At 36.9% G+C, this 16924-nt stretch overlaps 1 protein-coding gene across 1 annotated transcript; it reads left to right on the top strand.

The window, feature by feature from the left end:
- Positions 1–2064: 2064 nt before the first annotated feature.
- LOC129045744 (peptidyl-prolyl cis-trans isomerase FKBP3-like) lies at positions 2065–3006 on the top strand. Its single transcript, XM_054506764.2, has one exon. The coding sequence runs from the start codon at positions 2087–2089 to the stop codon at positions 2726–2728; it is 642 nt and encodes a 213-aa protein (XP_054362739.2). The 5' UTR covers positions 2065–2086; the 3' UTR covers positions 2729–3006.
- The last annotated feature ends 13918 nt before the right edge of the window (positions 3007–16924 follow it).

Raw genomic sequence — 16924 nt, 5'->3', positions numbered from 1 at the left:
CATCCTGAAATTCCCACAGCTTCCATTGCCCTCAACTGGTCTGCCTCTCCTACTTCCTATCAAACTCTGATTTTCTATATCAATTCTTCCTTTGCTTAGCACTCAGTCCTGGCAGGTTAGTATGATCAAAAAAGGCCAGACTCTGGAATGAGATGACCTGGTTTTAAATTTCATCTTCACCACTCTTTAACTATGTGACCCTGAGAAGGTCACTTAACCTCTTTAAGTCTCAATTTCTGTTTCAGTAAAATAGGGATGATAATGGCTAACTAGCAGCACCGTGATAAGGATTAGCAATAAAATAAATGTAAAATGCCTAGTCCCTAGTAGGTACTAAATAATGGTGACATTGATTTTTATGCAATTCAAGGGTCTCTAGCCTCTCTAATTTTCAGAGAGTAATATTTTTCTTTAAACATAGTGGCTGCATTACACAATCCTAGAGGGCACTGCTCACATTACAGTCTAAATATTGGTTGCCTCTGAAAAACAAGTCCAATGTAAATGTTGCCTTTAGAGTTGTAATATTGTAGCACACCATTGTAAAGGTCTAAAAAATAATCCCAAATAATGCTTCAGACCCTGTCCCACTAATGGCAGGAAATCCAATCCTACTTTCCCCTTCTCACATAATTTCTAGGAATTTTTGCTACATCACTGTTGAATATGTTCCACAAGTCCATAATGGCTCTTACTTTGATGGTCTAAACAATTATGGTCACAGAGTCCTGCAGACCCTTCCTCACTATCTCGTAACTGGCTACTTCAGGCTGATGTTACTTGGCTCATACTTGTATCATTCTCCCAAGTAAAGCTAAGGCACGCTGAGATGTTTAACCTACTCCTCCAGAAGTTCAGACGACATAAAGAATAACGATGAAATTGGCTCTAAGACAATACTAGTCTTAGGGCCCACTGTTCCAAACCTAGCACTTAGGAGGCTTTCACATAGCTCAGCATCTAACAATGGGAAAGCTCCAGCTTAGAATCTGGAACCAAATCTCTTAGAACCCAGATGGGAAAAAAATTGATTTCCTATCCCACGCCAAGGCCTCTTTCCTATTGGAAGATGATCAGTATAGGATAACAGAATTGATTAGGCTGCAGTATCAGATAGCATGGGTTTGAATCTCAGATCTACCACCTATTAATTGTGACTATGGGGAAGTCACTACAACTCCCTATGCCTCAGGTTCTTCATAACTAAACTGAGGGTATAATATTATCTATATCATAGGGTTTTATGGAGATTGAATGAGAATGCACAAGAAGTATTTAGTATATTGACTGCTTATTATAAGTACTCCCTCTACATCAGGTATGATTATTATTATCAGTAGCAGTAGTCAAAGTCTAGCACTTGCGGAGTGCCTATTCTGTGCCAGGACACAGAGTTAATAACTTTACATATGTTGGACCCTATGAGATAAATATGATTATTTATATCATTGTAGGTTCAGAGAAAAAGTTAAATGGCTTTTGCAAGGTTAGAGTTGAGACCGAGAAACAAGTCATCTGTTTAGATATTCCCATTGTCCTGAGAATGCAATCACAAAGGCCAGCAGTCCATCCCAAAGTTCAATATAGCTTATTCAAAATTACAGGATACTGGGAGCACAAGCAAATCATCCAGAAGAATCCAGCACTGCTTTTCCAGCCTCTTGCTACCCAAGTAAGGAGAAGATATATGCTTCACCTTTCCAGCCTTTCTAGTTTGTCTGTAAGCTTGATTTCCTGTGGACTCCTGTTCAGAACACACACACACACACACACACACACACACACCCCAATACATGTGCACCTCTTCCCAAACTGCAATTTTCAGAGATATGGAAATTTAAGTCCATTTTTAAGAAGACTATCCCTGCTAAACAACCCAATATATGTCACCAAGCAGAGAGGACTCAGTAAATCAGGTCTGTAGGAAGCATTCCAAAACACTATGTACTTAACTTATAGCCATTTGACTAAAACAACACCCCAAAGTGACCTCCTCCAGGCGGGGCGATGCTGAACCAAGGCGGGCAGGCTCAGTAAAGCAGAGGCCGCGGGGAAGAGGGCGGCCATACCACAGCGGGCCTGGACCATGGAGCAGCTGCACAGAGAGCAGCTACCCAAGAAGGACATCATCAAGTTTCTACAGGACCACGGTTCAGATTCATTTCTTGCAGAACATAAGTTATTAGGAAACATTAAAAATGTGGCCAAGACAGCTAACAAGGACCATTTGGTTACAGCCTACAACAATCTTTTTGAAAGTAAGCGTTTCAAGGGTACTGAAAGTATAAGTAAAGTGTCTGAGCAGGTGAAAAATGTGAAGCTTAATGAAGATAAATCCAAAGAAACCAAGTCTGAAGAGACTCTGGATGAGGGTCCACCAAAATATATAAAATCTGTTCTTAAAAAAGGAGATAAAACCAACTTTCCCAAAAAGGGAGATGTTGTTCACTGCTGGTATATAGGAACACTACAGGATGGGACTGTTTTTGATACTAATATTCAAACGAGTTCAAAGGAGAAGAAAAATGCCAAGCCTTTAAGTTTTAAGGTTGGAATAGGCAAAGTTATCAGAGGATGGGATGAAGCACTCTTAACTATGAGTAAAGGAGAAAAGGCTCAACTAGAGATTGAACCAGAATGGGCTTATGGAAAGAAAGGACAGCCTGATGCCAAAATTCCACCAAATGCAAAACTCATTTTTGAAGTGGAGTTAGTGGTTATTGACTGAAATAGCAATGCTTCGGATATAAAGACATAAGCAACAATAAAACATGACCTTGAAGAAACTTATGTAACTAATTAGAGCTGGTTACTATTGGAAGAGTCAACTGGAAAATTCAAGAACTCTGATATTGTTTACCAATCCCCAACTTTTAATATATGTAATCCATTATAATTCCACAAAGTTTGAAATATTTTACTACAGCTGTGTAAAATATTGGTTAAAGAGAAATGACTTTCCTTTTACCTCATGTTGTAAACTAAAAGGCTCAATAAAAACATATTCAGTGTCAAAAAAAAACGTGACCTCTCCCAGAAAGAAAAAAAAAATCAACATCTACCCTAAAATGAAGAAACTTCCTGCACCCTCTAAAATGTCAATGTTTTAAATATTTTCAGATCCAGTCTCCATTGATGTGTTTCTCCCATTTACTTGAAAGTACAGTCCACACTTTTAACATCGAGTACCACTACCATACTGCTGACTCCTGAAGGAAAACAATCTTGTCCGAGCCCTTCAGCCAAGTTCTAGTTCCATATACCTCTTCTAGGGGCATCTCATCTCTTGGATGCCTAGCTATCAACTAAGAATCATAGGAAAGGGGGAGAAAAGTATCACACACTGATTCAAAGTGTGACTTCAGACTCATCCAGCTTAGTTTGAATCCAAGTCTTATCATTTATAGCCCTGTGACCTTAGGCAACTTATATAACCTCCAAGACTCAGTTTCCTCAGCTGCAAAACGGGACTAATAATAGAGCCTATATCACAGGGCTGAGATAGAAATTATATAAGTTAAGAATAGAAGAATGACTGGCATGTTGTACTTCTGTAATAAATATTTTCCATTGTTTTTTACATTATTATCATTATGCACAAATTAAATTTATCTCTCCTTGTTATTCACATGTAAATTTCTGTACAGCACAATGGTAACTGTTCCTCAGGATCAAAACCTTATTTTAACTTATTTTCTCTTGTTTATAGGTCACTTAAGTTCTTTGTAGAACGATACGACATACTAATGAATAAGCTGAATAATTATGAATAAATGAAAATATAAATATAACCACCAAGTGTTAATTTCTTTTCAAAATTTATCTCACCCTCCTTATTCCTGCCCTCAAGACCCTTATTTGAACTTCTGCCTTCCAGTAGATAATTACCTCCATGAGGCCCCCAAACTGAACACTCAACCTGTAGGCTTTGCCCTACAATTCATTGTCTAATCAAGCTTTTTAAGACACTGTTTTCAATCTATTGCCCTATAATGGCTCTTAATTTCCCTACCTGATTTTAGTCCAAACTGCTCATTTTGGCATTGCAAGATCCCCATCAGCAGGACTTTCCCGAATTTGACCTCTCACTGCTCCCAGCACTGACCTGTTCCTGAGCCTGAGGTCCTCACCCCTACCACATGCCAAGTGAAAGTATAAGTAAAGTGTCTGAGCAGGTGAAAAATGTGAAGCTTAATGAAGATAAATCCAAAGAAACCAAGTCTGAAGAGACTCTGGATGAGGGTCCACCAAAATATATAAAATCTGTTCTTAAAAAAGGAGATAAAACCAACTTTCCCAAAAAGGGAGATGTTGTTCACTGCTGGTATATAGGAACACTACAGGATGGGACTGTTTTTGATACTAATATTCAAACGAGTTCAAAGGAGAAGAAAAATGCCAAGCCTTTAAGTTTTAAGGTTGGAATAGGCAAAGTTATCAGAGGATGGGATGAAGCACTCTTAACTATGAGTAAAGGAGAAAAGGCTCAACTAGAGATTGAACCAGAATGGGCTTATGGAAAGAAAGGACATCATCCTGCCTCTACCTCAGCCACCTGGAATCCCTCAAGCCTTTTAAAACACAAATCTAATCATGCCACTCCTCTGTACTTTATCCTGCAATATCTCTTTTGCCTTCAGAATAAAACATAATTTCTTTATCAGCATGTTTATAGAGTCAACCAGGTTTCAAACATTATGCTGGGCAACGGTGAACAGGATTCGGTTCTGGCTCCTAAGGTGCTCACAGTCTTACAACAAGATGTAAAAATGTCCTGTGAACTTGGTCCCTGCCTACCTCTGGCACATTCGCCACTCTTTGCTTGAATCTTACTCTTCAGCCTTATTTAATAGCGCCAGCAGTTCTCCACATGTGCCCTGTTCCCTCACCTTCCCGGGATCTCCCAATATCCACCCCCACCCTTGTCTAGTTTGGGTGTTTCTCTTCTGCATTCCTATAGCACTCTGTAATGGGTTCTTCCATAGCATTACACTACCATATGGGAGGTCTCCCTAACCAGATAGTCAAAAGGAACTGGGCTAGTTAACTCCCGTGGTAGCTAGTACATACCGTTAAGTGATGGCATGTTGCTCTATTCTGATTATGGATGTTTATGGAATGACATTTTGATTCTCTCCGTAAGGAGAAAGGTCCACGTGTTTGAAAATTATTATGAGCTACCCCTTCACTGCTTTTCCTTTCCTGCAGGCATTTACCTTCCCTGGTAAGCTCCCCACTGCTTTTCCCACAGAGCTTGTATTCCTACTCCTGAGTGTTGTTTATCGCTTTCCTCTGGGCTCCTTCCTTATAATAGTTTATGCTTCTCTCCTATTTAAGATTTGCTACTCTGGATCATGTTTTCTGGGCATATAATTAAATGACAATTAAATGGGCTCGGGAGTCAAACAAACCTGGTTTCAAATTCTAGCTCTGCTGTGGTGAAGTGTAGAAGTTTACTTACTCTTCTGGTCCTCAGAGTTGTCACATAGAAAGTGGGATAATAAAATAAAACACTGTCATACAGAATTCTTAGGTATATTAAAGACATACCCCATATCAAATGCCACAGCAGCCAGGGCTTGTTGGGAAATCTAAGTCTGCTTATTTATCTGTCTCTCCATCTGTCCAATAAGGCTTTGTTATTCAGCCCCTAGTTTTTATCACAGACATTATTATAAAGACCACAGATCTTGGTTTTTAATTCCCTTCAGTTTTAGACAGACGGCACCAACAGAACTGGCCACAACAAAGATTCATGTTCAGACACTTTCCAATCACTGAGCACATGAATAAATTATCAGAGCATTCAACTTCCTCCTGCACTCTCAGCAGAGACCTGGTCTCCTGCTTCCCAGAGAAAATAATGCCATCAAACAGGCACTGCCCCAACATCTCACCTTAAAACCTCTGGGTCTGCAGTGAGAGAATGTGCCTCCAATTAAGCACAGGAGATCACCTACTCCACCTTCCTCCCAAACTTCTGCCATCAGTTAACCGCATGCTCTCTCCTAATAACTTTAACCATCTACTCTACTGATTCCTTCCCATCGGTATGAACTGTCCCTTACTTCTCTATCCTGAGTCCTCATACCTAGTGGCTGATAAACTAACAGTGGCTTGGTAAGCATTTGTGGTATGAATAAATAAACCAGGATCTCTGCTGGAAACTGATCTCCTCCACAAAGATGGTCCAGCTGCTGTTCTTCCTCCCTGTGAGGTTCTACTGCATTTGTGTGACCACATCACCCCAAACCAAACCCTCCAAAAGCTTCCCATTTCTTTCAGAGTAAACACCAACATCCTCACAATGGCCCATGAAAACATTCTCCTGCTTTAGGGCACTTGTACTTGCTCTTCCTTCTACCTGGAATGATCTTCACTCCAAATATCTGCTTGGCTAACCCCCTCACCACCAATTCTTTCTCTGTTCTAATGTCATCGTCTCACTGAGGTTCCACCACTAACATCATGATTCTCCCTATCCCTCTTTCCTGCTTTATTTTCCATCATAATGCTTATCACTATCTAAGCTATCATTTCCTTGATATCTGTCCCACACTTGCAGAAGTATAAGCTTTATAGCCAGTTATGTTTGCCTATTTTATTTCTTGCTTCATCTCTAACACTTAGAACAGTGCCTGACACATAGCTGATGCTCAATATCTATTTGTTGAATGAAGGAATGACCTTGTAATTGGTTGTGTTTTATCTCATTAACTCATTACACAAATATTTATTGAGGATTTGCTGTGTACAAAGTACAGTTCTAAACTCTGGGGCAGAAGAAGAAGGAGAAAGAGAATCCCAAGCAGGCTCCATGCCCAGCATGGAACCCAATGTGGGACTTGATCCCATGAGCCTGAAATCATGACCTGAGCTGAAATCAAGAGTCGGACACTTAACCAGCCAGGTTCCCCAGCTTTAATTTATAGATAGTTCTGCATAATATGTCAAAGGCATCACAATAGCCTTACTCAGGAGTAATCTTTAAGGGCAACTGTGAAGAGAAATCCTGCCAGTGGGCAGAATTTCAAGCAGTGCAGCTTTTGTTCATTTGCCTCAAAGAAGAGATGGCTAGAGGTACAAATCTATACTGATTCTTGTCCAGTGGCTAAAACTTTGACTGAATAGTCAAGAACTTGGAAAGAGCATTATTGGAAAATTGGTGCAATGATGTTGCTACAGCCATACAACTGAATACTTCTCAGTGATAACAAACCACTGACCCGTGCAATAGCATGATGTTAAGAAAATCACAAAGAATCAAAAGACAACATAGTCTATGACTCCATTTGTAGGACATTATAGAAAAGGCAAATTCTAGGACCAGAAAACTGATTAGTAGTCACTGGGGGCTAGTGAAGGGAAGAGTTAACCACAAAGGGACATCGGGAAATTTGGGGGGGTGATGAACTGTTCTATATCTTTTTTTTTAAGATTTCATTTATTCATTCATGAGAGACAGAGAGAGAGAGAGAGAGAGAGAGAGAGAGAGAAGCAGGCTCCCAAGGAGCAGGGAGCCCGATGCGGGACTCGATCCCAGGACCCTGGGACCATGACCCGAGCCGAAGGCAGACGCTCAACAATCTGAGCCACCCAGGCACCCGAACTGTTCTATATCTTGATTATGGTGGAAGTACACAAGTATATGTGCTCGCAAAATTATAAAATGTAAGATCGGAGAATTTTTCTGTGGGATGAATTTTACTGAATGTAAGAAAAGACAACTAGATGACTAGATGTCAATATCTAACAGAGCAGACTTTACACAAAAATTATTACAAACAGGCGCCTGGGTGGCTCAGTCAGTTAAACATCTGACTCTTGGTTTTAGCTCAGTTATAATCTCAGGGTTGTGAGATCGAGCCCCATGTCAGGCTCTACGCACTGGGCATGGAGCCTGCTTAAGATTCTCTCTCTCCCTTTCCATCTGCTCCTCCCCCCTTCTCTATCCCTATCTCTCTCTCAAAAAAAAAAAAAAAAAGATTATTACAAAAAAATAATATTTCACAAGAGCAAGTATTAATTCATCAAGAAGACATAGAAACCCTATATATACATGAGGCTAATGATAGCTTTAACACACATGAAGCAAAAAACTGATGAAACTAAAAGGAGAATTTTTTAAAACCACAATTATAGTAGAAAATTTCAGTATTCCTTTCTCAATAATGGTTATGAGAAGTTGGCGAGAAATCCATCAAATGTATAAAAGAACTGAGCAACCACTATTAGCCAAATTTATCTAATTAAAATGTATACAACACTTCCCCAACAACAGCAGAATATAAAGTCTTTTGAAGTGCACTTGGAATAGTCACCAAATAGACCACATTATGGGCCATTAAAAAATTCTAAATAAGTTAAAAAAATTGAAAGCATGCAGAATTAATGCTTAGACCACATGCAAGAAAATTAATGAACTAGGAAACAGAAAAAAGAACTGAGAAAATCAATGAAACCAAAAACTGGTTCTTTGATGAGACCAGTAAAGTTAATGAACCTCAAGTCAGACTAATCAGGAAAAAAACAGAAGACACAATTAAGCAATATCAGAATGAAAGAGGGACATCACCACAGATGCTTCAAACTTTCAGAAGTTAATAAGGCATTATTGTAAACAGTTTAATCCAATAATTTTGACAACTTAAATAATGTACAAATTTCTTTAACAAAACACAAACTGCCAAAGCTCAGTCAAGAAGAAATAGATGATCTGAATAGCTATATATCTACTAGAGAAATTGAATTCATAGTTTAAAAAAATCTTTCAACAAAGACAACTTTAAGATTCACTGGTGAATTTTACTAGTCTTAAAGAAATAATGCCATTTTTACACAAATGCTTCCAGGAAATTGAAGAGGCCAATATTACCCTAATACAAAAACTAGATAGATATTACAAGAAAGGAAATGACAGACACATATTTCTCATGAATACAGATGCACATAATATCTGTAACAAAATTTCAATGATCAAATTCAGCATTGTCTAAAATTATATTTAATGACTATGAGGGTAATTTTATTTGTCAACTTAACTGGGCCACAGAATGTCCAGATATCTGGTTAAATAATATTTCTGAGTCAGTTTATAAGGGTATTTCCAAAAAAGATTAGCATTTGAACTGGACTGAGTAAAGCAGATTGTCCTTTCCAATGTGGGTGAGCATCATCCAACCTGTTGAAGGTCTGAATAAACCAAAAAGGTGGGGGAAGGCTGGAAGGTTGAATTTTCTCTCTCTTTCTGCCTGTTTGAGCTGAAACATCAGTGTGCCCTCACCTGGGACCTACACCATCAACCCTTCGATTCTCTAAACTACTACCACCTGCTTTCCTAAATCTCCAGCTTATAGACAGAAGACTATGGGACTTCTCAGCCTACATAATCATGTAAGCTGATTCCTTTTAATATATATATATATATATATATATATATATATACACACACACACACATATATGTATATATAAAGATTATATTAAGATAATTATATATATTTATTATTTGTTTATATGTATTATATATTTATTTATATATGTTTATATTTATTATATTACATGCAAATACCTAATATATATAACCATTAACACCATTCATGATTTGGAAAAAAAAATTAGAAATATAGGAATAGAATTAAACTTTCTAAAAAGTTCATCTATGAAAAACCCACAGCTAAAATCATATTTAATTTATTTGAAAGATCAAATGCTTTCTCCCTAATATCAGGAACAGAGCAATCTATTCTTATCATTTCTATTCAACAGGAAAAACTGAAAAACCTAGCTATTGCAGTAAGGCAAAACAAAAATTCCACATTCATGTTGAAAAAGAAGAGGTAAGACTATCTTTAGTCACAAACAATATTTTAATCTATTAGAAAATTTTAACAATTTTAAAACAAAACAAAACTTCTATATTTCATAAGTGCATTTATCAAGGTCTCAGAATACAAGGTCGATATACTAAAATTAATTGTATTTTTGTATGGTAACAATTAACAAGTGGAAATGAAATTTAAAACCCAATATCACTTACAATAACATCAAAAACATCAAATACCTAAGAGTAAACATAACAAAGTTTTTCAAGAACTCTACCCTGGAAAAAACATTATTAAAGACCCCAGAAAATATAGGGTTTTTTTACTATTTGTAATAGTATTTGTGAATTAGAAGACTCAAAACTGTTAAAAGATTTCAGTTCTCTTCAAATTGTTATATTTAAGGCAGTTGATGTCAAAGTCACAGTGGTTGTAATTTATTTTTGTTGTTTTTTGTAAGAAGTTGCAAGCTAGTTCTAAAATCTATATGGAAAGGCAAAAGACCTAGAGCAGTAAAAGCAGTATCAAAGAAGATAAAATATGGAAGATATACATTATGAGATATCAAGACTTATCATGCATCTATAGTAATTAAAACAACATTGTCTGACACAAGTATAAATGAGTACATAGAGAGGTCAGAAACACCAACACAAATACAATTACCTGGTTTATAACAAAGAGTTGAAATTCACTGGGGGAGAGAACGATATTTATAAGTAGTGCCATGTCAGTTGTATATCCACATGGAAAATAATGAACCTTGACCCCTGCCTCACCCGCAGCTCAAATGGAAACAAATGTGGTAAGTCATAGACCTGTATCTGACAGCTTCTGAAATAAACCAGAGGATAATATTTTTATGACCTTGGAATAGACAAAGGTTTTTTTAAACAGGATAAAAAAAAAAACCCACTAATCATAAAAGAAATAATCAGTACATTAGGTTTCATTAAAATTAAGAATTTCTATTCATCAAAAGACACTATTAAGGCAAGCATACCACAGACTGGAAAATGGTATTTCAAATACCTAAAATACATAAAGCTTTTTAGGATTTCTAAGAGGTAACTTTCAAATTAACAATATAAAAATCATTCAAAAGAAATAGAAGCAAAGACTTGACACTTCATGAAGGAAGATACAAAAATGGCCATTAAACATATGAAAAGATTCTCAATATCATTAGCCTTTAGAAAAAAATTCAAATTAAAATCAGGAGATACCACGTTGCACCCACTATGGCTAAAATTAAAAATCGGTATCAAATTCTAGTGAAAATTTGGATTAAAGAAAACTTGCTTACGTTGATTATGAGTGCAACTTGATACAAACATTTTAGAAAACTTTCTGGTGGTACCTACAAAAACTAAATATACCTATATCCAAGAATGGAGTTACTTGGAATTACTGGAATTAATTCCATTCTTCAACACGTAAGTGCTTATATCCAACAAAAAATATGGTAAAGGATATTTATAACACCTTTTTTCATAATATCCCCAAACTATAAACAACCCAAATTTCCATCAGCAATAGACTGAGGATAAAAATTGTAGAATCGTCATACAATGGAATACTACACAACAACATTAAAGAACAAACCACTGATACATGCAAAAATGCACCAACAGGGTGCATGACTCCCAATGCTGAAATAAATGAAAGTCAGGCAAATCTAATCTTAGTGTTTTGGTGATAGCTGTGAGAATAGTATGTGCCTTTATGTAGGGAGGCATAAAAAAAGACACAGGGTTGAAAGAATCACCTAGGAAGCCAGAGTAGATATAGAAAGGGACGATCCTATATATAGAGATAGAGATAAAGATATAGATAGATAGATGATGATGATAGATAGATAGATGATAGATGATAGATGGATAGATAGATAGATAGATGATAGATAATAGATGATGATAGATGATAGATAGATGATAGATAGATGATAGATAGATAGATAGATAGAGGTGGGAAGAGAGAGAAAGAGAGAGAGAAGGAGGATTTAGTGAAGTCAAAGATAAAAACCAGTACTTGTTTATGCAAGACAAATGCTGAGAAGTTTTTAATAAAGGACTGGTCAATTCTATCAAATGCTGCTTAGGGCATAAAATGTCAGTGAAAGAAATGACAGAAAATTAAACACTAGGTTGGAGAACATGGAAGATGGAACATGGAAAAAGATTTTGTGAGCTAGACCAGTTTTATTGGTTTAAAGGAACTAAAGCATGATTGGTGGGTTAAAGAGGCTATGGATGAAGAAAATTGGAAGCAGGGAATATGGATAATTTTTTTATATAAATTTTGCCATAAAGGTGAACAGAAAAATGGAGCAGAAGCTAGATTAAGAATGGGAGGTCAAGAAACCTTCCTTTGATAGAAAATATAAGATTATAATTAAGTTATAATCAGTTAAAAAAGAAACTTTAAAGATGTATGAAGGTAAAGGATGGAGCAGTGTCAGGAGCAAAGTCCTTTTAGAGTCAACAGAAGACAAACCTGGTTGTTTCTAATTGGAGTATTTTTCTGGTGAAACCTTGATTCAGTAACAAATATTTATGATTCCTGTTGCCACTGACTTAATCTTGGAATCCCAACCACACAGACACAACAGCTTGTTTTCAGTTTCACAATTTTCTAAACAGTGTGTTTAACTGATGGGTTTTCCTGACATACCACCAATCTAAAGGTACATGATTGTCTTACAAATAGAAGTGGCATGGGGCAGCTGGGTGGCTCAGTCGTTAAGCATCTGCCTTCGGCTCCGGTCATGATCCCAGGGTCCTGGGATCAAGCCCCGCATCGGGCTCCCTGCTCAGCGGGAAGCCTGCTTCTCCCTCTCCCACTCCCCCTGCTTGTGTTCCTGTTCTCGCTCTCTCTCTCTCCGTCAAATAAATAAATAAAATCTTATAAAAAAAAAAAAAAGAAGTGGCATATGCTGCTCTGTTAGAGCAAGTGATGAGGCAGTGAGAAGTGCCCCTTTATCATAAAAAACATATTAGAACACAAGGACTCCAGGAAAATGGCCAAATTACCAAATGGGAAAATACAGAGTTCTTTTAGAAATGGAAATCTCTAGTAGAAAAATCCAGTGAGAATTTTCTCTTCTATTCAGAACAAATAATTATAACCATAGAATAAATGGATGGACTTTTTGAATCAGAAATATAACGCCACAGAATTATTAACTTTAAAAACCACCTAAGCATTTAAGCTCTCTGGAGAAACATGAACATTGAACATTACTATTAAGATGCAAAATGATTATGATTTTTTTACTCACTTTTCTCTGTGAAAATTTAATGAACTATTTAGGTTTTTTTTTTCTCCTTATCTCTACTGAGTTTTCTTTTCCCATTAATGGAGTATTAATTTTATCCATTCCACTTATATGTTTTAATAATTTTTACTCTGATAAGCTCTTCAGTGAAAAAGCAGTGAACGGTGTGTTCAATTTAACATTGCTAAAAATGACTTTAACATTTATATTTCCTGAATGTAGTATTTGGACATATAGTATCTATCTTGTTTAATGTATTTTGTGTTCACATTTTCTCTAATTTTATTCACACCTGTATGTAAAGAATAAAATCCAGTACTTACCCATGTTCACTAACAACTGAGAAAGACGTCAGGAGAGCATTGGCTCTAAATGAGGATTAGCTTACTCTCAAAAAAAGTTCACTGGGCTTCAGGTCGCTGTGTTCACAAGAATCGTCATGCTGACCAGCTGATAACTGGTGCACACATTCTGTTGTTGTTGTTGCTGCTACTGTTGTTGTTGAAGCCAACTGTTTGGAATTTAGAAAGTATTCATGCCAAAAGCCTTCTTGGTGGACAGGCAAACTATTACATTAAGAAGATAAGGGCCGGGGCACCTGGGTGGCTCAGTCGTTAAGCGTCTGCCTTCAGCTCAGGTCATGATCCCAGGGTCCTGGGATCGAGCCCCACATCGGGCTCCCTACTCTGCAGGAAGCCTACTTCTCACTCTCCCACTCCCCCTGCTTGTGTTCCCTCTCTCGCTGTCTCTCTCTCTCTCTGTCAAATAAAATCTTTAAAAAAAAAAAGAAGATAAGGGCCAGCACAACTAAAGTGTATTCCATATAGACATTTTTTGGATGGTGGGCTTTAGTGGGGACATTTTCACTTTCGGATGAAAAAAACAAGAAAGGATCCCCTCAGCACAACTTTGGGTTTCTCATGTCTTTTTAATTTGATGGTTTGTGCCTTCAGCTTATTTATAGATGATACAATGAGGTGTGATCCTAGGTTTTAAGCTGTATATTGACCACATCATTGTCATATAATTTTGGGTTCCAATTTATACTTATCTGTGTCTTATGTTCTTTCCTATATTTTGCCAAAATCATAACACACACCTTACTCCAACACAATAATTAATATTTAGCAGACATAATTTAAATATTGATATAATTCAATAAAGTCACCCATATTTGTGTTAACCACACACACAAGAAATAGCATTTGCATTATGGGACTCCCTATAGTTCCTATTTTTCTCATATTTGCCTCAAAATAGAGAATTGGACTCCAAAGATATGGTGTTACTCCAAATTAAATTTTAAATGATATTTAATTAGATTTATATTTGTCTTATAAATTAAAGTTACATTGTTGGCAACAGGAACCAGGGAGTTGGCTGGTGGTAAGAAATAACAAATTCTTCCTTCCCTTGTTTTGTCTGAATTCCTTCCTTTCTCTGTCAAAAATCACAATGCATTCTTCAAAAAGAACACACCATGAGTCAGAGAGATTCTGACTCTCTTGCTTTCATTCTGAGTACACCGGCACCGACAAATGACACAGTTCAATGCCAGGGCCCTGCCTGCTTGTCTATTAACCTAATTGACAATGCCTACGACACGTGTCGGAATGAGTCCTTTCTGAACAGCTCACAGATTTGAACAAATAGGAAGGGGTGGGGGAGGGAAAACCTAATCACTCCTGCTCCTTCATCTCTGGGAGAATAAAGTGCCAGCTTGACGGTTCAGGATCATGTCAAAAACTCAAAAAATTATTTGCAAGAAACGTATATGCAATGAGGGGAACTTCCCAGATGGACAATAGGAGCTGTGAGAGAGTATGTTATTAAGGGCCTTCAGCATGGTCTTAGGATCAGGATACAGCTGTGTAACTGATCAACAAAGGAATTTTCAAAGGCTTCCGGGACAGTGATGAATAAAATTATTCATCTAAAGGCAGGTGCATTAAAAAGGAGAAACACTGTTAACTCCGAATATGGAGAATAAATATAAGGGTCCAAGAGGATGAGAGCAAGAGAATTATAGAAACTAAGCTCAGATGTGTATGGTAAGGCTGATAAATTAGTAATATAGCCTCAGGCTTTTTGCCAAGAAAACTGACAACACCATGGCTCAAATTGTCATGAGACATGTTTAGTAGTATGTCAAAAAAGTCAAATTTCACTCCCCTTATCTAGCAGAGAACAAGAATATGTATATATTTTAAATGTCCCATTGCAGTCTAGCCCACAGGTTATATGAAACTTGCTATTTTCATGCCATATTTTCCAGTGTGCTACTAAGCTTTGTCTTGCTTATCAAGATGGAGAAATTTGCTTCCAACTTCCATTACAGGCATTTTACAAACTACTTATTCATTAATTTATCCAACTAATATTTATTGAGTGTTTATTTTGTGCCAGACCCTCTGAGAGAGGCTACTTGTTATTGCTACTCAGTATAAATGTGAACTATGTATGAACCCAAATTTTGCAATTTTTTTAATATGTAGAAGCTATTGAATTAATACCACCATTAGGATAAAAATTCCAAGGATGATTACTGTGTTTTTTAAAATCTGTTTCTTCTAAAATTATAAGCTTTGGGGACACAAGTATTGAATCTAAGTTGTTCTCATTTTTTTCTCCTAGACATCACCTCACATAGAAGACCTTCAATATTTTCTATAGATGTTGATATAGGTACAAACAGGCAAGTATATAAAATATAATCATCATTTATCAAAGCAAAGTTCAAAATGTTGGTTGACAGAGTATAATTAAGTAGAAGATGCCCATTGTTCATAGTCAGCTATTTTATTCATCCATCCATCCATCCATCCATCTATCCATCCACTTTCCATCCATTTATTCCTTCAACACTTTTTATTGACAGATGCTAAGGATAAAAGAGTAAATAAAGTAGACAAGGACTCTACAATCTCAGGAAGATTGTATTCTTCTGAAGGAGAAGACACAAATCATTATATATTGTGGTAAGTACAAAGAAAGAAACCAAAAGACATACTATAGAAAATAATGAAAAGAGATTACCTTAGATTACACTCCTCTTTGAGGAGGTGACATTTAATCTAAGAAGTGACAGAATTAGAGAATTTTAGTTACTTTTGCAAGAGCAAAGACTCTAGAAAGAGAAAGAACTTGGTGATGCCTAATGTACTGGGTTGAATAGTATTCCCCCAAAATTCATGTCTGCTGGGAACCTCAGAATGTGACCTTATTTGGAAATAGGGTCTTTGTAGATATAATCAAGGTCAAATGAGGTCACACAGTATTAGGGTGGGCCCTCATCCAATGACTGCTATTTTTATAAGACAGAAATTTGGACATAGACACACATGGAATAAGGCCATCTGATAACAGAGGTAGAGATTAGAGTTATATTGTCATAAGCCAAGGAACACCAATAGCTAGACAAGGCAAGGAAGGATTCTTCCCTAGACCCTTCAGAGGGAGCATGGCCCTGCCAACACCTTGATTTTGGACTTCTAGTTTCCTAAACTGGGAGGCAATAAATTTCTACTATTTTTAATCATGAACTGTGTAGTAATTTGCTACAGCAGCCCTAGGAAACTAATACACTTAGGAAATGTCAGAAGGCTTCTACTAAAACCAGTCGGAATGAAAACCTTCCTTTGCTGAAGCTGCTAATCTAGGTGATTCAAGCTAGAGTGTTTGCCATGGCTAAAGGACACCTTGCCAAAGAATAAAGGCATCATAAGCAAAGCTAAAGCTGAGAAAGCCCTCATTGGACATCTGTATTCAGCCTAAGGCCTTTTCTTATGTAAGTCAATTTGAGTTGAATTTCTGTCATTTATGTC

This window comes from Mirounga angustirostris, unplaced genomic scaffold (assembly GCF_029215605.1).
Source record: "Mirounga angustirostris isolate CCGP_5_RB_7025 unplaced genomic scaffold, mMirAng1.0.hap1 SCAF_6, whole genome shotgun sequence".
NCBI classification, from domain to species: Eukaryota; Metazoa; Chordata; class Mammalia; order Carnivora; family Phocidae; genus Mirounga; species Mirounga angustirostris.
This window is presented reverse-complemented; position numbering and strand designations above follow the sequence as displayed.

Bases quoted from the DNA above. Each gene is read 5' to 3' on its own strand.
- LOC129045744 (XM_054506764.2), top strand. From the start codon at position 2,087: ATGGAGCAGCTGCACAGAGAGCAGCTACCCAAGAAGGACATCATCAAG.